General features: G+C 44.2%; 7 protein-coding genes across 7 annotated transcripts; 5 read left to right on the forward strand and 2 right to left on the reverse strand.

Annotated features, from left to right (window-relative positions):
- Positions 1-1,426: 1,426 nt before the first annotated feature.
- Positions 1,427-4,650, forward strand: FSR1_1 (Non-reducing polyketide synthase fsr1; the record flags this gene model as incomplete). Its single annotated transcript, XM_066131687.1, has 4 exons — positions 1,427-1,502; positions 3,004-3,294; positions 3,697-3,910; positions 4,008-4,650. 4 exons carry the CDS (start codon positions 1,427-1,429, stop codon positions 4,648-4,650), a joined length of 1,224 nt encoding a protein of 407 aa, XP_065987865.1.
- An 81-nt stretch (positions 4,651-4,731) lies between these two features.
- Positions 4,732-8,855, forward strand: FSR1_2 (Non-reducing polyketide synthase fsr1; the record flags this gene model as incomplete). The annotated part of the gene is made up of 5 exons (XM_066131688.1): positions 4,732-5,569; positions 5,681-6,192; positions 6,292-6,849; positions 6,914-8,506; positions 8,583-8,855. The coding sequence occupies 5 exons, from the start codon at positions 4,732-4,734 to the stop codon at positions 8,853-8,855; spliced, it is 3,774 nt and encodes a 1,257-aa protein (XP_065987993.1).
- A 300-nt stretch (positions 8,856-9,155) lies between these two features.
- Positions 9,156-9,509, reverse strand: G6M90_00g105880 (uncharacterized protein; the record flags this gene model as incomplete). The annotated part of the gene is made up of 1 exon (XM_014683809.1): positions 9,156-9,509. The coding sequence occupies one exon, from the start codon at positions 9,507-9,509 to the stop codon at positions 9,156-9,158; it is 354 nt and encodes a 117-aa protein (XP_014539295.1).
- A 5,095-nt stretch (positions 9,510-14,604) lies between these two features.
- Positions 14,605-15,729, forward strand: sprC (Streptogrisin-C; the record flags this gene model as incomplete). Its single annotated transcript, XM_014683808.1, has 1 exon — positions 14,605-15,729. One exon carries the CDS (start codon positions 14,605-14,607, stop codon positions 15,727-15,729), a length of 1,125 nt encoding a protein of 374 aa, XP_014539294.1.
- Positions 15,730-16,790: 1,061 nt separating this feature from the next.
- On the forward strand, positions 16,791-18,128 carry G6M90_00g105900 (uncharacterized protein; the record flags this gene model as incomplete). The annotated part of the gene is made up of 2 exons (XM_014683806.1): positions 16,791-16,922; positions 16,983-18,128. The coding sequence occupies 2 exons, from the start codon at positions 16,791-16,793 to the stop codon at positions 18,126-18,128; spliced, it is 1,278 nt and encodes a 425-aa protein (XP_014539292.1).
- Positions 18,129-18,329: 201 nt separating this feature from the next.
- G6M90_00g105910 (uncharacterized protein) lies at positions 18,330-21,582 on the reverse strand (the record flags this gene model as incomplete). The annotated part of the gene is made up of 6 exons (XM_066131689.1): positions 18,330-18,455; positions 18,519-18,785; positions 18,845-19,211; positions 20,312-20,765; positions 20,971-21,378; positions 21,432-21,582. The coding sequence occupies 6 exons, from the start codon at positions 21,580-21,582 to the stop codon at positions 18,330-18,332; spliced, it is 1,773 nt and encodes a 590-aa protein (XP_065987821.1).
- Positions 21,583-22,551: 969 nt separating this feature from the next.
- On the forward strand, positions 22,552-23,764 carry G6M90_00g105920 (uncharacterized protein; the record flags this gene model as incomplete). Its single annotated transcript, XM_066131690.1, has 3 exons — positions 22,552-23,191; positions 23,247-23,515; positions 23,546-23,764. 3 exons carry the CDS (start codon positions 22,552-22,554, stop codon positions 23,762-23,764), a joined length of 1,128 nt encoding a protein of 375 aa, XP_065987957.1.
- Between the last annotated feature and the right edge of the window lie 4,117 nt (positions 23,765-27,881).

Raw genomic sequence — 27,881 nt, forward strand, 5'->3', positions numbered from 1 at the left:
GGAACCTGCCCGCCCCTTCCCTTTTCCGACTTGCGTCTTCTAGTAATAAATCGCCCAATTACACTCATGAATGCCATTATCCAACCCCCGCATTGTAAGCACTTGTCTGATATGCTGCCGCAGCCATATTACAGAGAAATAACCATCACAGTACTACCATAAAAATCATCAGGGCCGGTTTTCTTGACTTGTGCGCTCAACCATGCAGCACCTTGTATCCAGCCAGTGAACTTAATACGCATGACTGATTGGGAGGAACAAGGCCTATTAGTTACCAGCAACTTGCTTGCGTGCTAGTCGGCCCTAGCACGCGTCACCCGGAATTGCATTCTGGCTGGGATTTGTACTGTCAGAAGGACTCCCGCTCTGCTGGGGTAATGGAGTATTGGCCTCATTTGGATCCCCAGTCTGAGTAGGAAGTGCATTGCCGTTGCCTGTTTCGGTTAGATCTTGTTGAGTCCCTATAGAGTCGTTCTTATTCTGACCAGAATTTGCGTCCCGCTAGGGTACTTGACTATTAGCCTCATTTAGATTCCCACTCTGAGCAGGAAGTTAATTATCGTTGCCTATTCCTTTTAGGTTTTGGGTGCCTGTAAAGTTGTTTATATTCCCTCTAGAATCTCCCCTCTGCTGCGGTACTAGACTATTAATCTTGTTAGGACTTCCACTTTATTTAGGGCGTGAAATATTATTGCCTGGCCCGTTTAGATTTTTCTGAGTCCTTGTAGGTTTATCTTTACTCCCAGGAGATATATTACCCCTAATAGGAATCTTATTTTATTTAGGGCGTGAATTATTACTGTCGCTCGTTCCCTTCGGGTTTAGAGTAACTATAGAGTTGTTTATATTCCCTCTAGAATCTCCCCTTTGCTGTGGTACTAGACTATTAACCTTGTTAGGACTTCTACTCTGTTTAGGGCGTGAAATATCGTCGCCTAGCCTGTTTAGATTTTTCCGAGTCCCTTTAGGTTCAGCATTACTCCCCTCCCGCTGGAGAGGTACGTCACCCCTATTAAGACTCCCAGTCTGTTTAGGGCGTGAAATATCTTTGCCTGACCCGTTTAGATTTTTCCGGGTCCCTGTAGGTTCAGGTCTATCCCCACCCCTCTGGAGAGCCGGGTTAGCCGTGGCTGGTTGTCTCAACCTCTGTGCTTCGGCAGGACGATCCTGATTTCTATTCTTGTCTTGTTTGGGGCTGCTGTTTTTCTTGGTATCACCAGGCTGTGTGGCTTGCCTAGCAGGCCTAGCAGGTTGTCCAGCAGGTTGTCCAACTGGTTTAGCAGGCGGATTAGCAGGTTGTCCATCCGATTTAGCAACTTGACTTTTTGCAGGTTGTCCCTCTGGTTTAGTAGGTGGTTTAGTAGGTTGTCCAGCCGATTTAGCAGGTTGACCTTTAGCAGCCCCTTTGGAACCACCCGTGGCCTGCATGGGTGGTGGTGCCAATCTCTTCCTCCCTCCGGCTCTCACGTTTGCCGCCGCCCTCTTGTCGCCGGCCGCTCGCTGTTCGTGTACATCGGCAAAGTCAGCTACGACATCTCCAATCTTCTGGCTGATATCCCGTGTGTGCGGTTCAAGACCACCCCTGCGCACAGTTGGCGCAGCTTGAATTCCATGAGCAGCCACGGCCACTGTTTTCCCAAGTCAGCCATGTACTTGATACACATACACAGATTGTAGCAGCACATACAAGACAGTATGGAGCTGAAGCGGACCATATTGACTATGTTTCTGTTGGGTAAATGGCACTTTGGAGACTTCAGATGACAAAATTGGGAGGGAAAGTGTGACATGAAAGATGAAATACTCGTTGACTTGAATACACGCCAACGATGGATTATATCTATATTATATATCTTTGCATTCTGGAAAGCGACTAGTATTCCAACGCAATATTCTATCTTCTAATGACTCGACATGTAACCTTTCTCTAAAGGCCTGTTATATATTCCTACGCCTACTATTGCGCTGCAACTGAGTCGCTCCCATGTTTCAATCCAGGGGCTCCAAGTTACACAAGTCGATAAGCTGTTATTAGAAATTCTGGGCATTATCAAGTGTAGTACTGGGTCTCACAAAAAATGTCGTGTGTTAATATACGCGCTCATACTTGACGGCCAAGGTTTCATTTAATCAACAGCCCCAAAATAGCATTCGTGCCATGTGACGGAGTGAAACGGGCCACAGAGCTGCTCAAGTTTCAAAGCTGGCAACAATGCACTCACTAAGCAAACCTGTGACTGTCTTTTGTAGCTGATCGGCCATGGCGATGCAATTTCCAGATTTGGCCTCGGTGTTGCAAGGCTGTTGAATGCTCCATGTATATTAACCGCATTGACTGCTGCAGTTATGCGATGGCTTGAATCTCGGTTCACTTCTTGTTTGGGGGGCTTTCATCTATCATGCGGGTCAAGATGAGGACACGATTTTGAACTGTCTATGTCCTTGCCAGCACAGGGTATATAACAAGTCATGGGCGCCTTCTTCTTCGCTAACCCCGAGATAGTGTATTCGGAGACAATTTTTGTTATATTGAATTGCATTATGCTTAAAAGCATGGCAGTAAACCTAGTATCCTAAGTTTAAGACCTATTAGGAGGTGGTTACAGCATTAAACGCCGTGACAGAGGCGGAACAGACAACCTACAGGCCTACTAGCCTACAAGCCTATTACAGGCCTTCTAGTCTAGCCGCAGTTTTTATTCTAAAAAGTGTACTTATACTAATCCTATTTAATTAATATTATTTATTATCCTTTTTTATATAAAATTTTTTACCTTAATATAATATAACTTTACTTATTAAAATTATTATTTTTTTTATTTTTTTTTAAAATTTATACTTTTTAATTTTACTTTTTATTAGAATTAACTTTTAATAATTAAAAAAAAAAGAGGAAATTTTTATTTTTTATTTTTAGTAACTATAATAATATTAAAAATAATCCGTCTAAATATTACTACAGCTCCGTATATACAGGCCAATACGTATTACTATCCGCTATAGTGCATTCGAAACGCTCCGGTGGCGCTAACTCTACCGAGGCATTCTGGGACCTCTTGAGCCAAGGTCTGGATGTTCACAAGGTTACTCTACCACTTCGGTGGGACGTCAACACGCACGTTGACCTGGCAGGGGGGCGCAAGAACACGGGAACGGTGCTGTATGGGTGCTGGCTTGAAGATGCGGGCCTGTTTGACGCGCGCTTCTTTAATATTTCGCCTCGAGAGGCACCGCAGATTGACCCCGCGCAGCGTCTTGCCATGATGACGGTCTACAAGGCGGTTGAGCGAGCTGGTATTATCGCAGATGCCACGCCGTCTACCCGTCGGGACTAAGTTGGCGTCTTTTATGGTATCACAGGAAATAACTAGGTTAAGACTAATAGTGCTTAAGATATTAATACATATCTAATTCCTAGAGGGAACCGGGTATTTATCCCTAGCTAAATTAACTACCTTTATAAGTTTAATAGACCTAGCTACGCTATTAATACAGCGTGCTCGTCGGCTATATCCGCCTTTCATATTGCCTGTAACTCTCTCTGGAGAGGGGATATTGATACGGCTATTACCGATGGAATAAATTTCATAACAAACCCAGATTACCACGCCGGCCTTGATCAAGGTCATTTTCTCTCGCGAACTAGAAATTATAAGACTTTTAACAATACGGCTAACAGGTACTGCCGTGGCGAAGGCGTCGGGACAGTTGTTTTTAAACGTCTTGATAACGCTATTACCGATAATAATCCTATTTTGGCACTGATCCTACACTCGTACACGAACCACTCGTCCAAATCCGAGTCCATCACCCGTCCACATGTCGGTGCGCAGCGCGCCATCTTTGGCAAGATCCTGAACGAAGGCATTGCGGACCCCTACTCCATCAGCTATGTCGAAATGCACGGGACGTAAGTGCTTTAGAAATCCTTGAAAACCTTTGTGTCTCCGTTTTTATTTCTGTTTTGTGTGAATCTTGTGGTTGACTCTCCTTTTTGCCTACTTCAGAGGTACACAAGCCGGTGATGCCACGGAAATGGCAAGTGTTCTACAGACTTTTGCGCCGCCGTTGTCGGAAGTTGCTCGCGGGCGGTCCAAGGATGAGGCTCTATATCTCGGCTCAGCGAAGGCAAACATCGGGCATGGCGGGGCATCATCAGGTTCATCGGCTCTCATCAAAGTGCTGCTGATGATGCAGCATAATGCCATCCCGCCATACTGCGGAATCAAGACAAAAATTAACCACAAGTTCCCGACAGACCTCAAAGAGCGCAACGTCAACATCGCCACTGACTTGACTCGGTGGGAGAGGAGCAGCGACCCGGCCAAGCCTAGGAGAGTACTCATCAACAACTTCAGCGCCGCAGGCGGCAACTCGGCAATGCTGATTGAAGATGCACCTATTCTTCCTCCCAGTACGGACATTGACCCTCGGAGTGTTCATCTAGTAGCCATCTCAGCTAGGAGCCCGGCGTCGCTACAGTCTAATCTCCGGTCCATGCATGGCTTCTTGAAGCAGAACGAGCAACATGTGCAACTAGGCCAACTCTCTTACACTACGACGGCTCGTCGAATGCATCATCGATATCGTGTCATGCTCGCCGGCGCCAATACCGACGAACTTTGCCGCCAAATCGAGAGTGCGCTTTGAGAGGACGCGGGAGTGACTCGCCCAAAGAGCGGCCCCGACATCATCTTTACCTTCACGGGCCAGGGCGCCCAGTACCCAGGTATGGGCAAACAGCTCTTTAACAATTTCTCCGTCTGTCGCAAAGAAATGCTGCAGCTGGAGCGGATTGCCCACGCCCTTGGTTTCCCGCAGATGCTGCCCGTCATCGAGGCCGACGAGGGCCGCGATATCGGCGAGTTCTTGCCGGCTGCGGTCCAACTAGCCAGCATATGCATGCAAATTGCGCTATGCCGTCTATGGGCATCCTGGGGTATCGTCCCCGACGCAGTTGTCGGCCACAGCCTAGGGGAGTACGCTGCTCTTAATGCTGCCGGCGTGCTATCCGACGCCGACACCCTCTACCTCGTGGGTAAGAGGGCCGAGTTGCTCCAGGAGCGATGCACATGTGACACCCACGCCATGTTGGTTATCAGAGCATCAGTGGCGCAGATTGAGAGCGTCGAGGGTGATGTTACCAAACACAAGGTAGAGTTTGCGTGTATTAACTCCCCTGTTGAGACAGTGTTGGCTGGAACCAAAGACGCTATTACAGAGTCAGCAGCGATTTTGACAGGTGCGTCACTCAAGGCGACTCTTCTCAAGGTCCCGTATGCGTTCCATTCCGCGCAGTTGGACCCTATGCTGTCGGAGCTGGAGCAGGTCGCCAAGTACGTTAGATTTTCTAAGCCGACGGTGCCGGTGCTCTGCCCCGTAGATGGCAGTCTCGTCAAGGATGTCGGTGTCTTTGGCCCCCAGTACATGGTTCGTCACTCGCGTGAGCCTGTGAATATGCTTCAAGCACTTTCAGCAGCACGTAACAACAACGTCGTCACCGACCTGGCTGCCATGTTGGAGATTGGGCCGCACCCAGCCATAGGAGCCATGATCCGCGCTGTCTTGGGTTCGCATGTGCCCACACTCGCTTCATGCCAGCGTGGTCGGTCGACCTGGCACGTTCTTACTGCGTCCCTAAAGCATATGTACACAGCGGGAGCTGATATCCGTTGGCTAGAGTACCACCGTGACTTCAAAAGCTCGCACAAGGTCATCTCGTTGCCATTGTACAACTGGGACATGACAGACTACTGGATCCCCTATCTGCACGACTGGTCGCTGCGCAAAGGCGACCCTCCCCTTATCATCAACAGCGGTGGGGGCCCGAGACTCGACACCACGACTATTCACAGAGTTGTCCAAGAGACACCATGTTCCGCTGACCAGCTCCGCGTAGTTGTCGAGGCTGACATCCAACGCCCGGACCTGAGTCCGGTCGTTCAGGGGCACGAGGTCGATGGCATCCCGCTGTGCACTCCATCGGTCTACGCGGATATCTCCTTGACTCTAGGAACGTACCTTGTACAACGTTATCGCCCAAGCCAAGCTGGAAATCTCGTCGACGTGACCGATATGACCATTACCAAAGCCTTGATCTTGCGGGCTGGCCAAAAGCAGCAACTTCTCCAAGGGCACGCCCATGTTGATTGGTCAACCAATTCTGCCGTTGTGGTTTTCATGTCCTTTGACGTAAGTATATGTTATGTCCGGGGAGCTCATCTTCTTGTATAATCATGAGCGCTAACGACTTGCAAACTCACTCCAAGCTACTTCTGACAGCCAATACAGAACAAACAAAAACTACAGGAGCATTCCCGTTGCCCGCTGCGCTTCAAAGACGGACCACCTCTCCAGAAGTCACTACAAAAGGGCGTGTCTAGAGTAACACAGCGGCTACAAGCTCTCCGAGACGGTGTCGGCCACGGCACCACCGCCCGCTACAACCGGGCCATGGCCTATCGCGCCATCAGGCCGCTGGCTAGATTCCACCCAGACTACCGTGCCGTCGATGAGGCTATTCTCGACAGCGTCAAACTGGAGTGCTCTAGCCATCTCAACTTCACCACCTTGAAGAAGGGCGGCAAATTCCACACTCACCCGGCCGTCATTGATGCCCTGACACAGTCGTGCGGCTTCACCATGAACTGCAATGATAGCGCGGACCTAGACGAGGACATATATATGAACCATGGTTGGGGCTCGCTGCAGTTATTCGAAGACATCGATCTGCAAAAGTCTTACAGAACTTATACGCTCATGAAGGAAGGTATAGACAACATGTACCATGGAGATGTTGTAGTCTTGGATAACCATGACAAAGTCGTCGCATTCTTCGGGCAGATTACTGTTCGTTTACCCTGTTTTACCATTGTCTTTATCTCGTACGGACTCTAGCCAACTACAGTGGTAGATCCAACGCGTGCCACGCCGGGTATTGAAGGTAATACTGACCATTGAGAGTGGCGCCAAATCCCAGAGACAAGTTACGACAAGCCGGTCAGAAATCGCAACTATGAAGACTCCCACATCTGACCCGGCAAAGCCCATCATCCGGCATTCTAGCTCTGCTGCGGCTGTTCCGGATCCCGTCTCCGCAAAAGAAGATGCTGCTGCTCGTTCATCGCCTGCCTCTGGCGGATCGCAAACCCCGTCAGGTCTTGCGCGAGCACTTTCAATCATTGCTGAAGAAAGCGGGCTGGCTGTGACCGATCTGACAGACGGTACTGTCCTTGCCGACGCCGGTATCGACTCTCTGCTTGCCTTGACCATCTCGGCGCGCTTCAAAGAAGAATTAGACGTGGATCTGGACTTTAATGCCCTTTTCATTGAGTATCCCACCGTCGGTGAGCTCAAGACATTCGTCGGTAAAGTAACTTGTAGTACAGTCAGTTCTGCTGAAACATCGAACCCTACCTCCGGCGCAGCCGAATATGCGGATACCATCGTGTCGTCTTCCGCTTCTATGGCAGGAGGCAGCCTTGAGAAACATCAGGACGGCCCACTCGCTCAAAAAGTCGACGTCAACCGAGCTCTCCAAATAATTTCGGAGGAGGGCGGGGTAGCAATGGAAGATCTTACCAACGACACTGTCTTCTCCGATGCAGGTGTAGACTCTCTCCTCTCTCTGGTCATTACGAGTCGGTTCCGGGACGAGCTTGGGCTCGGCATCCAACTGGAGTCATTGCTGCTGGAGTGCCCAACTGTGGGCGAACTGAAGGCATACTTGCTCGGAGGAGACTCTGACACTACACAAGCTGCCACACAATCATCTTCTCCTTTTCTTGTAGCTGCTGCGTCTCTCCCTACGACGGATACCAAGGTGTCCGAGATTAGATCTGATCTACCGCCGAGGTCTCAAGAGGAAAGCAGTGCACTAACGGCTCGTCAAAATGCTGTCGATAGACTCGTTCGCAAGTATACGTCCGGATTCTCGGCACCGCAGTCAGTCCCTTCATCTTCGGCACCAACCGAAGAGGGTACAGTCGTTTTGGTGACTGGTGCGACAGGAAGCCTGGGATCTCACTTGGCGTACATGCTGGCTCAGCGAGCTGACCTAAAGAGAGTTGTCTGCCTCAACCGTGAGAATAGAGGTGATGCATACACGCGACAGGTCAAGACGATGAGAGAGAAGGGGATTCGATTCCCAGAGACGCTCAAACCGAAGCTTCTTGTCTTGCAAGCATATACGTCCAAGCCCATGCTAGGCCTAGAGAGAAATACCTACGGAAATCTAGTAGATTCTATTACCCATATCATCCATAACGCGTGGCCCATGAGTGGACAGCGAGCCCTGGACAGATTTGAGCCTCAGTTTCAAGTGATGCAGAATCTGATCCAGTTGTCATCCGACATTGCCAGCCGGCGTCTGTCCTCCTTCAAGGTCAGCTTCCAAATGGTGTCTTCAATAGGCGTTGTAGGTCTGTACGGCCTACAGGACAGCAAGGAGCACAAGGACAAGACGAAGCCGACGGTGGTGCCTGAAGCAAGGCTCGGCATCGACTCGGTACTTCCCAACGGTTACGGGGAGGCAAAATGGGGATGCGAGCGGATGCTCGACGAGACGCTGCGCAAGCACCCAGACAGATGTCGTTGCAGGGTCCAAGAGCCACGGCTACTGGAACCCGATGGAGCACATCAGCTTCTTGGTCAAATTGTCGCAGACAGTCAAGGCTCTGCCAAACCTCGGTGGAACGGTGCGCTGGACTCCGGCCGAGGATGTGGCTGGTACGCTGATCGACCTTGTCCTGTCAGATCAGAAACGCGACCCCCATCCGTTCTATCACATAGACCACCCTGTTGGTCAGCCCTGGGCTCATGTGAATGCAATTCTCGCTGACAAAAAATTAATCTGAAAAACCCTGACCCTTTTATCCTACTCCCACCTAAATTTTCAGGGTATTCGGGATGAATACCCTCCTAATAGTACCTAGGCACAAGAGCTCGTGATATAACTGAACAAGTATATATTCTCTAAGAGGGCTAGTAGAAGTGAAAAGCTTAATCCTAATACGAGAGGAAAAGAGCTAGCTAGAAGAAGGCAGCGTAATAATAATAATATATTGCCTTTATACTAAACCAGACATAACTGTGTAGGCCCAAACAGTATCCCTTAAAGCCAAGGATCTGTTATCCGCGTATGTAAACCGTCTAGTTTAAATAAACTCCCAGGTACCATCAACGCGGCCAGGTTCATGGCTGCCAACAAGTGCCGTAAAAGCAGCGGGAGACAAGTCCAAAGAGCTGGAACTGCAGTCTTGGCAACTATCAACAATCGTAACCTCGGCAGACTTGTCCTCGTAATGGATGCGGAGCTTGCGGCCGCATAGTGTAGTACTAGGACCAAATCTGTCCTTGCTTATAGCAGCAACCATCTCGGTGTTGTCATGGGTCTCGCCGCAGGCAACAAGGCCGATATCATAGTGAGTAAATTGGCCGCTAATAGTTTGGGCTTTAGCGGTAAGAGTAAGGGCCAGGATAGCGGCGACAGCTGTAGTAATAGAATACATTGTGCGAAGGACTTGGGCTTGGATTCTTGAGAGGGAACTTGGTATAAATATATAAGTAGATAAGGATATTGTGAAGCGTTAGAGAAGATGCTGGGTCCTTTTATATACGGGTATACAGGTTTTTTGCTCCCCTAATAAATGCAATGCCAAGCTTGTAATACCTGATGCATTTCTCGGCAATAGCTTCTTAGTAGATACAATAAATACAATCGTTGTCTGGTGCAATATTGGTCGGAATCCTGCAACGCCGGTTATTACTTGTGGTTGTGTTATGTTACACGGAAAAGGCCCAACAGATCGTGAAGCCCAACAAAAGGGCTTCACGCCGATATAAGACTTGTTAGTTACACAGCTAGAACACGTGCCTGGGCAAGAACCCTAGGCCTAGGCGTTCCTTTTATGTATATAAAGTAATTACTCTTCTCTTTTTTCCTCTTAGCAACTCAGGACCTTTGATATTCTACGAGATTATTATTGAATTGAGCCCCTTTTGCTCTAAGCCCTCTTTGTGAGCCCCTGTCACATGTTATGCGTTTAGTAGTATAGCATTTCGGCTTTATAAAATCTCCTGATTTTTGATACGTTCAAGCGGGGGTAAAGCTAAAGTGATCTAATTTGCCGGCCTAATATGGAATTGCAATATTAAAAGTTACCTGTTATGTGGATAAAGTAATAGCTAGTGCTATGGGCTGCGCAACTACTTGCCGCACCCACTTTTAGCTTCCGGTTAACGGGAATAAAGATAAAGCCGAACTGTAATGTACATCCAACCGATCTCTCGCGCCTGCTTGCTAGCTATTACGAGTTTTAATGTACGCTAAGCTTTCCTCGCCAGCTTAGTATATAAGCGTATATTTAATAAAGGTTTAAATATTAACTACTTACTAGTAAGATTAATAGATTTGACTAGAAGGCTAGCATAAATAGTACTAATAAGCTTGCTAATTACTAATATCTCTATTACAGATCGTGTATTATTTCGACGCTAGCGCTTTAACCGGAGATAGCTTAAGTCCGGAATTATATATCCGACCAGCTGTTTTTCAGCCGAAGGCTGTGTATATATTAGTTCTTAAGTTTTTCCCGAACAAGAGACCTGCGGCCCCCTGTATTCGTGGGTTGGCCAATCTGCCGCCAGCGCCGATGTGCATGTTTGATAAGCTACTCAAACGACACGTTACTAATCTACCTGTATACTTTACATGGGAATACAACTTCTTCCCATCCAAGTTTCTAAGCATAAAAAAAGTGCGACACCTACTTATATTGTCTGATATAGGGCTAAGCCATGCTTGCCAAGCGCGCTCTAAGCTTATACAAATTTAGTCTATGTGCGCATGAAATTGTCATATTATGAGACTTATTATTGGGACCCACAGTCACGTGCCAGGCACTACAAAGCTTACTGCTACGCCTGTGCACTTTAGCTACTTTTTCTCTCCTTGACACACACACAAAAGTCTCTCTTTATTAGCTTTATTATAATACATGCTTGTTATTTGCACCCTCGAGCTCTTATAACTTCGCTCGTAGACCCCTCCCGTGGTCCCTTACACTTATTGCTAACTAACCGACAGCTTAGTATGCGTTTTCTTTCATGATATAGCGGAAACTCAAGGTATGTCTCGGAAAAGTATTCCGACTACTATTGCCGTTACCATCCAGGTGGTGTACTAGGCCGGGCCTGGTACGGCCGGCCTGCACTCTGGCCTTTGGCACCTGGCCTACCGACCCGGAATCATCTATAAGCCCGAAATGCCGGATGCTAAACGTCGGCATTACATCCGCGGGTTTTCCAAATTAACCAATTCGCATTGGAAATTATGCATTCCAGTGTGTAATTATCAAATTAACCGCCTTGGCGTTATGCGGGAGCACGATAAAGAAGGTTACAAACCTGGCCAAATAAAGAATTCCGCATTTAGATATTTAGATACAACTCTTTCTCTTAGAAGCGCAAGGCTTCTAATTAGGTGATAATTATTACAGGTATAAGCGGCTACGCGCTGGTAATTATAATCTTATTCTTGCTTATTATTTAATCTATCTAGCTATAAATAACACACGCTTAAGTTAGTGTTAAGGCCTCTTTACGTGAGTTCTGTTTTAGCTACTGTTTAAAGCTGTCCCCTGGCTGCTGGCTCCGCCGCCCAAGACGGCGGTGGAAGCAACACTTTCACATCAAGCAGTCATGATTTCGATGTTGCTTGTAGCGTCCTACCTACCAGGCGATTTCATTGCAAGGATCCAGGTTGACAGAACATCCTTGGACACCCGTACGAGCTATTGCCACTAAGTTCTCACTAGCATAGATTAAATTGAACAGCGACGAAGTCCTTGTATTGAGACTATCTAGGGAGGGAAAACAGGCCCTTTTTATAGATATTATAGGTTATCTAGCAGGTTACCTAGAAAGTCATCTATTGAGGGATTTTGCTATTGAAGGCCCGGCTTTAATAGGGTTGTAGCGCGAGCTTTTAGAGACTTTTAGTGGCTTCATTTCGGCAATACCGAATAATAGCAGCTTTCTTCCATTAAAAGAGGCCTGTGGCGTTGGTAGCAGGCTTTTTGGCGTTGACACCATGCATAAACCTCCCAATCACAAGGGACAGAAGTCTGATCTAGTCAGTAGATCAGGCTGTCTTGCCTCTACTCAAGAACGTAGAGTCTTTAAATGCTGTCGTAGAGAAGCAAGTGCTTTGACTAGACTCTTTAGAACATGAGGCCGGGGAGGCTGGGTTACGTGTGACGCGTGTAAAGATATTAGTAGATAGTTGTTGTGAGCAAGTGTCTAGTCTCGTGAATATCGCGACGGGGTTACAGGTAAGCTCAGAGATATAGTTTGCTGGGCTTGTGTCCTAACTTCAAACCCTCAGGGTCAATATTGCTTCTGTGAAGGAACAGGAGGATTTAGGGAATAAACAAAGTGACGGTACTTAGGAGAGGAAGTCCTGGAGTAGAAGCAGCCATCGCAGCAAAAGTAGTAGAGTATATAGTCGGTTTTTTTTAGTAGTTAGATGAGATAGAGTTGTGAATAGCATCGTTATTTAATTTAGTTAGTAAATGGTCTTGTGACAAAGAAGGTATACTGTGACTTCCCCTGGCTACTAATAGAAACCTTGAAAAGAAGGACAGAGCTATAGATCCCGGCCCGTGCGGCCTGAGCACCAGCACCTCGAACAATCGCAGTGAGTAACGGTGTTGCAGAACGTGCAAAGTGACTTGACTGTCAATGAGTGTGGCCCTCCGTGTAAAGATAAGTGAATTCAGACCGTAGTTATCGCAGAGAATATGTGTGGCCCATAGTGTTTATGCACACTTGGCGCACAGAGGTATAAGTTATACTCTGACCATATAGGGGGGATGGGAAGGGTACTTTGAATAAAGTAAAAAAGTTGAAAAAGTTTGTGTGAAGAAACGAACGAAAATTAGTAGACAAAGGAGATACCGAGGGGCGAGGTACCCAGAGGGTGGGAACGAGCAGGGCGAGTGACATGAAGCCGTGGTAGAAGCCGCCCACTATGTTTGGTTAAGGCGGCCATACGGCCAACGGCCGGTATAAATGGAATTATTATTCAAGGAGGGATAGAAGTCGGCTCAGTCTTAACACGATTCATGAACGCTAGGGTTCTTTTTTGATGGTGTAACAAGCCGCATAACTCATGTGCTGGCTACCGAGTCGCGGCTTGAATACGAAATACAGCAGCGTGGTTTTTGTCGTTTCTACTTCGTGATTTTATTGCAGGTAGCTGGCCAGCCTCCCAACTTCTGATATCTATAATTTTATGACATCCAGAAATTACTCCAAGTTTGCTTGTTCAATTAAAACAGGCAGCCTTATCCGACAGTTGAGGCTCGTGGCCAATCGCGCTAAAGATCAATCCACAAACAGGTTATTGCGACGTCTGGGCGTGTACTCTGGAACGACTTCGGGACGTCGCTCCAGCGGGAGCCAGTCTTTCCATGCCCCCCTTAGATGTGCGTCTTGGAGTCAAGGATAAAACAAAATTGCGTTTGCATAAAATAGCAAATTATCTGTTCGCGTATGGCAATCGTGGAACTTATACTAGCCGGTTATAATACGGTCAACCCTGTGGAATAGAGATAAAATAGAACATTCTGAATTGAAGCGAAAGAGCATAGGCAACAGTGCTCGCCAAAACACTACATGCCTCAAAGCCGAGGAGTCTCTGTGAGCTGACGTGTATTCAACAAAAGGTAGGTAACGTTACAGCAATAGATTGAGGTGGTTGCCTCAAATAGCCCCTGGGATTGTATACAAGGAAACCCTCATTCCTAATTTGTATAGGCGCTTCTCTACTCGTAGACACGTGTTCCATTCATGTATACAGATAATAAGTAGGTTATATCTTGGCAATTCCACGAACCCAGGTCTACCTTCCTGATTTGCTAGACTAGGCAATAGCTAATAGGGATTAAGACGACATAAAGCTAGCTGGGATATTACCAATTGCTTACAGAGTTTGAACACATAAACCGTCCTAATCTAATATTCTGGACTTGACTTGATACATTACGAAACGCACATAACTGCAACAAGAGCGCGAGCTATTGCGCGTGTTATGTTATGCAGGCTGGGATTTCAACACAGGACTTTATTTATAAAGCAGGTCCTAGATAAACCTTGTCCCCTCTTCTTCTTCTCCTTCCTAGTAAGGCATGTACCATCGTACCAAGAGGTGAATAGCGATAAAAGCTAGTTTGAAACATGCCACCTACTATATAAATTGCGACGGTGGATATCTGTGGAGATGCCAAGTCATAGATTGGGTTGCAATAGCTTACAGGCGATATGCCTTGATTAGGCAGTCGCACAACTATTCTTGGTACACTAAGAATAACGCCGATTACCCCGCATAAATGTGCCATGTATTCTTACACTCGATTCTTTGCTGTAGTATAGCAAAGTGCCATGCTGGCCGTAGGCTAAGGAACAGAGTAAATCCAAATAAGTATATAAATACCCTTATTTAGTCTGGCAGTTGACAGCAGCATTCTGCACTCAACTCACTTCCAATATAGCTTTACACTTTCAAAGCCTTCAACCCCTTCTCACCTTTGTGTTTCGTTTAATATGGAGCTTACCAACTTTCTTGCCTTACTGGCAGTTATCCTGCCCGTCGCCTACGGTGCACCAACGCAGGCGGCAAGCCTGCACCCCCAGATTTTGGAGGCCATGAAGCGCGACTTGGGACTGAACGCCGAGCAGGCCACTGCTCGTGTGGCGCGGGAGATCCATGCCACCGATGTTATCGAACAGCTGCGCAGCTCAGTAGCGTTCGCTGGTGCTTGGATTAACGCGGACGTGCTATACATCGGCATTACTGACCAAGCCTTGGCCGATGAGGTCACTGCTGCCGGCGCCACGCCGATTGTCATGACCAATAGCCTGTCCAAGCTGGAAAAGGCCAAGGAGGATCTTGATAAGATATTCATCGGCCGAGCCAACGCCCTGGAAACATCTTCGGACACTAGCTCTGGCATTGCATCGTATTTCGTTGATGTCGCCGCCAACAAGCTCGTTATAGAGGCTCTCGCCGACAGTCACGGCTATGCTGAGCAACTAGCCTCGCAGGTTGGGCTTACGACCGAATTCCAGGTGCGGACTGTTGAGACGATGCCGACTACCATGGCCACGGTCCAGGGTGGCGATGTCTATTATATTAATAGAAGCTCCCGCTGCTCTGTTGGTTTCGCAGTAACCACAGGTTTTGTGTCTGCTGGACACTGTGGAGGATCAGGAGCTTCAGCTACAACAAGTAGTGGTGAGGCCCTAGGAACCTTTTCGGGCTCCGTCTTCCCTGGCAGTGCCGACATGGCCTACGTCCGCACTGTAAGTGGAACAGTCCTTAGAGGCTACATCAACGGCTACGGTCAAGGGAGCTTTCCCGTCTCAGGAAGCTCCGAGGCTGCTGTTGGAGCTAGCATCTGCCGCTCCGGCTCAACCACTCAAGTCCACTGCGGCATAATTGGCGCCAAGGGCGCCACGGTTAACTACCCTCAAGGAGCTGTTTCGGGCCTCACTCGGACTAGCGTCTGCGCCGAGCCCGGCGACTCAGGCGGTTCTTTCTACTCCGGCTCCCAGGCGCAGGGTGTCACCTCGGGAGGCTCCGGCGACTGCAGCCGTGGAGGCACGACCTATTTCCAACCTGTTAATAGGATCCTCCAGACATATGGCCTTACCTTGGTCACGGCGTAGGTCGGTAGCTAGTTATCACAGAATCTCTAAAGTAGTTAGGGAAGTTAGTAAATACAAGGCTAGCTAGTAAGAAAGTTTATATATAAAGTGCTTTACTTATCTTGTGAAGTAATATATATATATATATAAGGCTACTGAAAATTCTATACGTCGTCTTGGTGGCATATTTGATGTTGTCTGGGTGTCTGGGCTTCAAAAATTACCCTTTTGGGAGCCCCTGTACATGGCGCTAGCCCAATTGAGTTTTGGCGATCAAAGGAATCAATTGATGGCTTCGTAGACTTTTGCCATCAAGCCGCACACCTACTTGGGTGGGACATTGTGGCTGTTGTGCCCAATCTTACATATTTCTCAGGGGCATTATGCTTCCTATACCGTCTATGCGCCAATAATGATAAACTGTCTGGTCCTCGTCGGCTACCATTCTCGTCAGTAATGTGGGATGAGATGCAGGATATTGTGCTGGCTTGCAATCCGGCAATCGAGGATCTCATCATGGCCTCGAGACACAAGGCAATGCGTCACATCGCCGCAAATTTTAGCCGGTACCAGTCGCAGCTGACAGCCAAGCTCCAGAGCGCCGCTTCGAAGGTCCCTGTCTCGTCGGATCTTTGGACATCTCCACATCGACACGGTGTTCTGGCGATCTGTGCAAGGTGGGTTGACGAGGATTACCAGCCCAGAGGAGCCCTTCTTGGTCTGCAGGAGATCAGGCACAGCCATTCTGGTGAACACCAATCTCGACTCCTCTTCGTAATCCTTGAACTGTATGGGGTCACAAAACAGCTCGGCTGTCACACAGGCGATAATGCCACGTCCAACGACACCGGTTTGTAACATTTGTTAATCCGGATAAAGCGGGATCTTAAGGTGTGGCTTGTGCTCGATACTACTCGTGCCGCATTCTCTTTATTATTCGTCCAACCTGCGCAATATCAACTGGGACCCGAAACGTCACCGCATCCGCGCCGCCTGACGCCGCCCGACACTTCTCAGCCAAAATAATCACTTCCTAAAAACCACAAACATCGCAAAGCAACAAGAGATATCAAGGGTCCAGCATGTCTCAATATAGCAAAAGCAGCAGGCTCCTCGACCTTCCATGGGAACTCCGCCGCCCTATCATTGTCCAGGTGTTGCGGCGCGGACGTAAAAGTGAGCCTACCTTCAACCGAAAGCTTATCGAGAGCCGGGTGCGCTTGCGTAATTGTTTTGATGACGACTTTCCCAAGACGACAAATCTCTATGTTTAGAGACACAAGAATCGATATCTGCACGGTAATGCCTTGCGAACTACTAACCGCCAACTTCGCTACGAAACCAATTTATTGATTGAGGAAGAAATCAAGTCGGGCAATATTGAAATTCCATTTGTTTTGGATGTTATGATTGTTAAAGACGTTGGCGTCTTTCCTACCTGGATGAGCTTCCCTTATCGACCGGAGCATCTCAAGATGCTAACCATTAATCTACGTATTGTTCGGCCGGGAACGAGCGTTGTACCAGATGAGTGGATCAAAGTGGCCAGATATGAAGAAAAGGAATATTCTCGCCGGGACAATTCTCCCGCCAATTGGAATATCATTATGGCTGTTGCCCTGTATGCTTTCGGTTGCTTCTCAGTAAAGCCGGATTCCGCGCAACCTGCCGTCCAACACAACAGCCAGCCAGCTATCGCCGAAGACGCAACACCTGCTACGCAACAGGCTGCTAGCAATAAAGCGAATAATACTCGACCACCGAAACCAAACGCCAAAAAGCCCAAATTCCCTATACGGCCGAATCTTGCGCATCATCAGAGCATCGTTCCCAACGCATATCTTCTCCCATCTGCGTCCTATGTTACCGATAAACTGTTCATCGACTTCAAAGAACCCGAATACGATGTCAACAACAAACCTATTCCTCCAGGGGTAGACGATAGTCGCGAGAAAAATCCATTCTACAAAGAAGGCTATATCCAATTTGGCCGGGAAGTCTTCAAGGACTACAGCATTCAGTGGAAGGATAACGACGAAATCGAGGAGGACGAGCGTTTACTTTCGCGGGGCACTTTTGCTTGCTATCAGCTTGAGGAGAGACTATGTGGAATCCTCTGTGAAGTGGATTCGAGTCAGTCAAAGTACCTCGTCTACCTCAGAATGCTGGCACGCAGTGTTGGGGAGCTGAGATATTCCGGCTGTGAGAAACCGGAGATGCAATTGGTGGACAAGCATCCTTCCTTTTGGGCTGATATGAGCTATGCTTTGGACGACACAACTCTCGAGGGGGGATATACCGAGGCAAAAATTGAGCACGACTTAATTGAAGAGATGGATCACGGCTGTTCTGACGTTGTAGACAGCTTGCGTACTATCCAAATCAGAAGATCTCACGGCTGGGTCAAAGATGATGACTAGGATAAACGTGTATGTAGGATTTCAGTATAATTTCTCGTCCGGGTATAATGCAATAATACGCCAACTCTCAGGGCCCCAACCCACTGGCTTGTGGACTGCGTTGTAGAAAATTCGAATTTGCTTCTCAGTTTATGGTCCCGGCGTAGGAGAGCAGTAGTGGCTGCTGGGAAAGTTGGTGACTGTCGGCGCGACAGCCGCTCCCTATGCGCCGTTGGCACAATCTCTCACGCCGTAGCCAAAGTTGGCGTTCTTGCAGAGGCACGCAGAATCCAGCGATCGACAGCCTAGCTGCGAGTACTGGGCAATCATGTTGTTCATGCACGTTTGCTGGATCCCCTTGTTAGCAAGAGTCCCATCTCCCCGGGGGAACGGGGCCGCATATGCACTTACACCGCAGGGAGGAAGGTCGGAAGTGGCCGTAGGCGTAGGCGTAGGGGTTTGCGTCGGAGAGTTGGTGCCGGTCGCCATAAATGACGGACACCAGTACGAAGTCTCAAAGGAGATGACGGTACTCGCCCGGTCCTCGTTGCTGCAGGCGCCGTTGGCGCAGTCGCGGATGCCGTAGTTGAAGTTGGGCGCGCGGCACATGCAGGCCACGCCCTTGTCACCGCAGCCCAGCTCTCGGTGCTTGGCTAGCATGTTATTGATGCATGTTTGCTACGTATATGCCATCAGCATGGGAAGCTCGCGCTCCAGGGACAAGAGCAAATACTTACACCGCACTGCGGGAGATCGCTGACGGCGGTCGGGCCGGTCCAGCTCGGCTTCGCGGTGGGGGTTGTGGTAGTGGTAGTCGTCGCAGGCGTAGACTTGGGCGTTGAAACGGTCTTCGAGGACGTGCTACTTGAGGAAGTGGATGTCGACGTGGGCACGTTGGTGGCGATGATACCATCAAAAGCCGTCGCCTGCACTAGCCAATTCTCCGCGGTTCCCAGCGTCGTGTCAATCAGCGACGAGCCGCCGTCAGTATAGTATCGGGTCAAGGCCGCGTGCGTGCCAGGCGGCACCCAGGACGTGCACCACGCGCCCAGGCCAGGACGATCCTTGTTGCTGACGAGGCCGGGAGCGTAGAGGCCAAAGTCCCTGGCGGGCGTCAGCGGAGAGGTCCTTTACGTTGTCAAAAAAGACTACCAAGCATACTTGGGACAGCAGATGCGGTATGTCGAGTTGTAGTCAAACGACTCCCAGCGGTCCGGGCGAACCAGCTGCTCGTAGGGCGGTACACCAGACCAGGCCGGCCAATTTCATGGACAGAGGCATCATGATGTTTGCGCTGTAGTCAGGAAAAAGGAAACAACGTACTGGCCATGTTGCCAACGTCAGTTAACGTGGGAGGGCAAGACTATACGTAAACGGGCAAGGGGCGCCTTGAACGCGGACTGTAAGCGAGCACGGCAGGGCTCTCCTGTCCCTCTTCTTTGTCTACCGGGGTTCTATCTCTCTCTCTCTCTCTCTCTCTCTCTTCTGTGCTGCGTACGGGGAAATTTCTTTGCGGTTCGGCGTACAAACCAAGTTGAGTAAAGATGCACCCCTGGGGCGTGTCCAGCTCCTGCATTGGGAATTTGGGACCCCACCTGCAGCCTCGTCTAATCTTTCTTCACTCCGGGCCGCGCCACGTTTGAGCTTCCTGTTTAGGAAAGCACAAGGCTGGGCTACTCGTTAGCAGCTCCATGTACGTTGCCCGGAAATTAATCCTACTCTACTGTGTACTACGGCATTAGTATAAGCTGGTTCGTTCCTCGCAGCGCAGCTTTTATACAGCCTCGTATTTGTACAATGTAACCCATTCAATTTCCAGATTTGGAATTCATACATGTCCGGTACTTTTTCTTCTTGTACGTACTTAGGTATATACGTACAATATTACTAGCTGCGACGTGTAACTTTTAAGAACGAGAGGATGCTGGTTGCAAGACAACTCTTGAATGAACAAGGATAATCTACGTCCTACGTGCAAATTAAAAGTCCTTTTCACAAAGTATCAGAAAGTTACATAGCAGCGTATTTCAATAAATTCATTTTCTGATTTCTCATCCATGTAATCTGTCCAACTCTCCACCGTCGGTATCGTGCAAGACGAGCAGCCACGGTTGCAGATAGGTCACTTTCAACGGTAAGCCTTGCTGATTCAGCTACCTCTACATCTCAGAAGGGCGCTGCACCTGCCTGGCTTGCTGTGGCACTTTAGGAACTCGCCTTTTTGATTCCTGTGAAACGGAATCATCTCACTGTTGGCGCGGATAGTCTCCATGTGAATTGTGGCCTTCTTCTGCGGATCCGGGTCCCCTTGCCACTTGCCGTATGTGCCAGCCTTTTTCGTAGCCGCTTTTGTCTTGTCCTTGACGATGGAGGATTGACCGCCCTGCGCAAGGGTCTTGTCCATGTCGACCTCTTCCCAGATCTCCAAGTCTGGCGTGTTGGGCGGCCTGTTTGGGTGGAGGTCCTTCTCGGGGCGGGTGCCGTTGGGGAAGATGACGAGCCTGGGTGTCTTGATCTGCTTGTACGAGTTGGACGGTCCATACTTGAGCTCCTTATCGACCCAGTCGGACTTCCACCGTACCTGGTCGGCGTTTCGGTACATGTTTTCCACCTCGAGCGCGTTTGCCCTATCCTTGACCCACGACTCGATGAGACTGGCTTGGGGAGAACTGTTACACGGAAATGGCTGGTTACACAAGGGCTACGGTCACGGGATTAGGGCAGAAGGCTCTCACCGACTTCTTGTATAAATAGACGGCTTCGGTCCCTCAAGGCCTTAAGGAAAACCAAGGACCTTTGATACCAAAGACTGTTATTAGATGAATTGAGTAATTGCTCCAAGCTAGGCCCTTGTCACAAGAACCTTCCTTGGCCATGGTCCGGAGCTGCTCGGCGCGCGCGCTTATGAGCCTCTGCATTTTCGCCACGTCAAACAGCTCGCCATCGTTGAAGTCGGCCTCCGGAAAGTTGGAGTGGTCGATGATCTTGGAGGCGGCAAACTTGAAATTGTTGGTCCCCTTGATAGCGCGCTGGAGACGCATCTCGTCGAGAAGATCCGTCATCTTGTAGTTCAGAGTCAGGAACTTTTTCTTGACCTCGCTGCCTCCGTCTTCTGAACCAAATCTTCTGAAGTGACCGTTTGTTGTGCCAATGCCTACGAAGAACTCAGCCACAGAGACGGTGCTGGTGGGGAGGCCGCGGGCTTCCAGTTCCTTTGCAAAGGCCTTTGTAAAGGCGTCGTTGGTTGACCGGCGTTTACCCAGACGCTTGCCTGCCCAATATCAGCATGAATGCTTTTGTAGAGAGGCCGCATGCAGTACTTGCACCCTTCGCAGGTGGTCCAGCTGTTGGGGTCGTCGGGGAACAAGACTCTCTCCAACAAGTACACCTTGTACCAGCCCTCTCCCTCCCAAATGACGGCATCGGCTAGAGCCGCGACGGTGCCGACTAGCCACAGAAAAATGAAAACGCGCATTGTGGCGACGTTTTGCAACGGGGAGAGAATATGTCTTTAGAAGCAAGTAAATGACGGGCAACGAATGGCAGCAACGGCGAGGAGCTTTACGACGTTGGTAGAGGAAGCTGAACAATGTCAGGCTCTACGGAACCTGTACACAAGACGCGTCCCATGATCTTGGTGCTTTCTCGTTTTCCAAAACTTAGCCTCGGCATGCCTGTTCTACCCGCCCGCTGACCAAGACTGGGAGCAGGAAATGAAGCCTCCAACTGCTGACCTGGGCCATCCCCATACCCCGAACCTTACCAAGGCCACATCGTGCCGTGTTATCCGTGCACCAGTTTCTTTTTCTTGGTCAAACGAGCTCCGTAATCGAGAATGCGGAACAATCCTGCAGGTTGTAGAAGACGCGGAGAGCGCCACCTGCCAATGCCGTCGCGATGCTGCGCGCCCCATGTCTCCATGTCACAGTGATGGGAATGATGAGGTCTGGTTTTTGGGAGGCAGGTTTGAAAAGGGGGCTAGCCATAAACTCGGTCAAATTTGCAGGGAAATTGGGGGAGCAATTACCTTGTGACTGGAACGCGACCTTGAGCGAGAAAACAAGGGCTTTGTGTGACTCTCGCATGCTTCAAATGTTGTGCAACGGGCATGATTTCAATACTACTACTCCGTAGACCAGACCAAGACAAAGTCAGACCAAACCCTGCAGTCCGCTCTATGTGTTGCACAGGGTAGAAGGATGTCTGGTATAAATACATGAAATACTACGGCGTGCTTCTGGCGCAAGCTTCGGGCCGACGGTATAAGTTGCATTTATGAAACGAGGAGCAAGCCTTTGGAAGAAATCAAGTTGCCATGTGTGCGTAGCCTGCTTGTCCCTTGTTAGGTCTTTTCATCTTGTTGTTCTACGCTCATTGGCTTTTTTCCCTTTTCATTTCAATAGTTCTTTCATTCTTCACTCAATCTTGTCATTCACGAGCCAGAATGGTCGCAGTGTCGGGGATATGGCTCCTCTGCCTGTCTCTAGCCAGCCTTTCACAGACCACTGCCGCAACAGAGTCGAAGCATGGCACTTCGGCGTCGCGTTCCGATAGCTTCTTGTTCCAGTCTAGAGCTATTTACCCCAAAGGCGTAAAGCTCAACTCCACGTCGGAAGACGCCACGCTCGCGGAAGCTCTCAAGCTTGTTCAGGAAGCTTCCAAGCAGCAGGGCGACTACAACGCGCACCGCGTGGCCAACCCCAAGCGCAACGAGGAAATCTCCAAGGCCTCAGCTGCGCGCAGCAAGAGAACTGCCAACGCCGGGCCTCGGGCTCCGACGCTGACTCCTGCGCTGCGCAAGGCAGCGGCCATAATCGCCGAGCATCAGGCCAAGCAAAATGCCAACAAGACACAGCCAGAGTACCCCCAACCACGTCATCTCAAACCGCGTACTGGCAGCAGCAGCGGCAGCCTCGACGCCCGTGACTTGACGTCAAAGTACTGGTTGCAGGACATCAAGCACACTGGACTGGCGCCCATGGGGGCCAACAGCTCATGGCCCGTCTTTCGAGACGTGACCAACCCCATGTTTGCGGGCGGCGCCAAGGGAGACGGTGTTCACGACGACACGGATGCCATCAACGGTGAGTCCAAAAGCCACGATTCGTAGAGCCTAATTAACGTCTGGTCATGTATCAGCTGCCATCGCCTACGGCGGCAACTGCGGCGAGGGCTGCCTCTCCTCCTCGGTCAAGGGCACGCTTGTCTACTTCCCTCCCGGAAAGTACCTGATTTCCACTCCCATCAACACCATGTACTACTCGCAGCTCGTGGGCAACGCCAACGACGTCCCTACCATCGTCATCAGCAAGGACTTTGTCGGCCTGGGCGCCATCCAGAGCGACGTCTACATTCCCAACCAAAACGGCGACGAGTGGTACATTGAGCAGTCCAACTTTTACCGCCAGGTCCGCAACTTCAACGTCGACATTCGCTAGACCACGACTAAGAAGACGGCCGCCTTCCACTGGCAGGTGGCCCAGGCAACCTCCATGACCAACGTCTACATCTACACCAGCACGGATCCCGGCACCAACCAGATGGGCCTCTTTACGGAAAACGGCAGCGACGGCTTCATGTCGGACGTGTACATTAGCGGCGGCAAGTACGGTATTTGTACGTTGGCTATCACGTTGATAGTTATGGAAGCAGATTAAAGCGTGGAATTATCCTTAGATTAAAGCTATCTAGGGAAAGAAAATAAGCCTTTTTTATAAATATTAATTATTATTTAATTAATTACTTAAAAAGTTAATAATTAAGAAATTTAATTATTAAAAATTTAATTTTAATAAGGTTATAATATAAGCTTTTTAAAAGCTTTTAATAACTTTATTTTAATAATTATAATAAAGCTTTTTAAAACCTTTTAATAATATTAATAAATAGCTTTTTTTTTAAAAAAGGCTTTTAATATTAATATACTTTTATAATTTAATTTAAAAAACTATTAAAATTTAATAATTTTTAAGATAAACTAGATTTTAATTATTTTAGTTTTTTTTAATAATATTAATAATATTAATAAGTTTTAACTACTTAATAAAATGATTAAATTATTAGTTTATAAAAATTTTTATTAATTTATTTATTAAATTATTAGTATTTTAAATAAATTTAATATTAAAAGTTTTTTATTAATAAGCTTATTAAATTTAATTATTATAAATATTAATATAATAAAAAGTAGTTTTAAGCTTTAAAAAACTATTATTAATAAGCTAAATTATTTATAAATTATTATATTATATTATAAGTTTTTCTTAACTTAATTAAAAGCTTAATTATTAAAAAAGCTTATAAATTATAATAGTTTTTTTTATAATATATATAAAAGCTAATAATTTAGCTTTTATTAATAATATTATTATTATATTTTACTTACTAGTAATTTAGCTAATAAGTTTATTAAATAATTAAATTATTAAACTTTATAATAATTTTTAGGTTTATTAATTATTAATAAAAGTAATATTTAAAATTATTAAAAGCTTTAGGTTATTAAAGCTTTTAAGGCTATTAAATTCTATTATTAGGTATTATATTAAATATAAATACTTAATAATTTTTTTAATATTTGGTTAATTCGCTTTATAATTAAATAAAATTATATATATAATACTAGTATTATATAAACGTAAAATCTAAAATAATATTAGGCTATACTAGGCTAAAAATAATAAAAAACTAGAAAAGTAAACTATTTATATATTATAATATATTAAATATATTAGCGTAATTAGTATTATATTATAGCTTACTAGTTATAGCTACTTTATAATAGCCTTAGCTATTATTATATAGTTAAACCTTATATATTATTATATAAACCTACTAACTTTATAGCTATAACTTACACTAAGTTATACTAAAAACCTAAAATACCTATATACGCAGTATATCTGTAAGGTCTCTCCCGCATTCCGAGTTGATCTCTTCTGTAATAACAATATAAGCTCTAAAAATGCTAAGAAGCCTAATATAAGTAAATTGCCTATTATAACCTTTAGGGGTTAAAAGCTAATAAAGCTTAAAGGGTAATATAACTAATACTAGATTAAAAGCTTTTTATAATAAAAGAAATAGCTATTATAAAGCTAAAAATCCTAATCTAATAAAAATTAAGAAAAATAATAAGGCTATTAAGGACGTGGAAAAGAAGGCCTCTAGAAACGCGAAGCTAAAGCGCAGCTCCGAAAAGGCTGTTATACTGGCTATAAAATACTTAATAATTTAATTAATAATTTATTACTAAATTTCTAATAAATTAAAAAGAAATTTAGCTAATTTAGCTATTATTTTAGCTATATTTAGTTTTTTAATAATTATAATATAACTAATAAAGCTAATAATTTATTAATATTAATAAATTTAATTAGTAATTATATTACCTAAATTAAATTATAATTAATTTCTAGGTATTAGATTTTTTTAAAGCTATTTTACTTAAATATATTAAATTTTATAGCTAATTTTTTAATATATAAATTCTAATATAATTAAAGCTTTTTAATAAGCTTATTTTAAAGGACTTAAATATTTAGGAACTAATATAGCTAGCTAAGATTTTTTATATTATAAGTAAATTTAAGCTTTTAAATTAATTAATTAGCTATTTTTATAACTACTTAATAATATAAAAAAATAATATTATTATTATAAAAAAAAGCTATTAAAATTAAACTATTAAAAATATAAAGGTTTTTTAAATAAAACTTTAAGCTTAGCTACTTAAAAGTTTAATTAAGGGTTTATTATTATAATAAAAGTAATTTTTATAATTTATATAAAGCTTATAATAGCTTTATTATTTAATTAGGCCTTTTAAATTTTTTAAGAAATTTAATATAAATTTTTTTATTAATTAAGCTATTTATAAAAGTATTAATAATATTAAGCTACCTAGCTTTTATATTAAATTTAGCTATAATAGCTATAAAAATTTAAAATAATTTTTTAGCTAAAATTATAATATAAATCTTTGTATTATTAGATAATTAAAGGTTATTTTATATATATAAATATAAGGGACTAGCTATACTTACAGCTATATATATATATTACTAAATAATAAAAATAAACTTAAAAAAAAAAATAAAAAAAAGGTTTTATTTTTTTTTTTTAATATATTTTATTTTAGCTTAAAGTTTATTTATATTAGGTTTAATTTAATTTTACTTAAGGTTTTACTTAAACCTAAAAGTTTTTATTAGCCTAGAGTTTATTTATATTAGGTTTAATTTAGCTTTACTTAGAATTTTACCTAGATTTAAGCTTTTAGCTTAAGTTTATAATATACTTTCTTATTTACTTATATTATTAGGTAACCTTTTTTACCTAGGCTAAATACGCGTGTGCTTTACCTTTTATTTTTATTTATTTTAGTTTTTTATAAGATATAAAATAACCTTTTAAGAAAAAAAAAAAAAGAAAAAAAAATATTTTATTTTCTTTTTATAACTTCCTTTTTTTTTTATTTATCTTATTATTTTAATTATTTTAATTAGAATTACTTAGTTATTTTTTATTTATACTTTTATTATTACTTATTTAATAATATTTTTTTCTTAAGCTAATTTATTTTTAAATAAATAAAAAAAAATATTTATAATTATTATTACTTTTAATTTAACCCTTTTAAACTATTTTTTTAATTATAATTATTATCTTAAAAAATATATTATTAAAAGTAATTTAAATAATAAGAAACTTTTTAATAATAATAAAATAACTAATTTTTATATTTTTTATTATTAATAAATTCTCTTAATAAGTAAAAGATATTATTTATTTAGCTCTAGTATAACTTATAAAGCTTATTATAATACTTATTAATATTATTATTAGAACTTATATATTTTTATTAAGAATATAAAGCTATATTAATAATAAAAGAAAATTTAGTATTTTTATATTAATAAGAGCTATATTATAATTATAGCCCTTTAAAAAAATCCTTTTATTAGTTAGAAAGTATATGATATTAAGTTTTTAGCTTTATTTAACTTTATTATAAAAAAGTTTAGTATTATACTAGGCTATACCTATTAAAATTCTAAGGCGGTTTATTTTATTAATATTTATAACTAGCTTATTAATTAAGCTATTATTCTAATAATTATTTTAACCCCTAACTATTATAAAAATAACTTATTATAAGCTAATAAGCTTATCTTAGCTAATTTCTTTTATAAGTAAAGTAATATAATTATTATTATTAACTAGATAGCTATTAATTAGTATAAGTTAATTTATTAATAATACTTAGTTACCTAAAAAACTTATTAATTATATATAACTATTTTTTAATTTATATTCCTCTTTACTTATTATATTCCCTTTTATACTTTTCTTATTATTAGTTTAATTTTAAAGAGAAATATATTTTATAATAATATTAATAATAATAATTAATTTAATATTAATAAAAATAAACTTAATTTTTTTTATAATTATTTTAGCTTTTATTTACTATTACCTTTAAGTATTTTACCTAATACTAAAGTTTTTTAGTATTATACTTCTAATACCTATTATTTCTAGATAGCTTAAACTAGCTATTTTATTAGGCTTAATATTAATATATATACCTTAATATATACTTTATTTAGTTATTATACTTCTAGGTTTTATATTACTTAGTTTTTTATTATATTTTTACTTTTTATTTTTATAAGAAATATTTTTTATTATTTTAGCTTTAAATTAGTTTTAAATAACCTTAATTTAATTATTAGTTATTAATATATTATATATTATTATTTTTATTTTATT

Source organism: Metarhizium brunneum, chromosome 7 (assembly GCF_013426205.1).
Source record: "Metarhizium brunneum chromosome 7, complete sequence".
In the NCBI taxonomy this organism is placed as follows: domain Eukaryota; kingdom Fungi; phylum Ascomycota; class Sordariomycetes; order Hypocreales; family Clavicipitaceae; genus Metarhizium; species Metarhizium brunneum.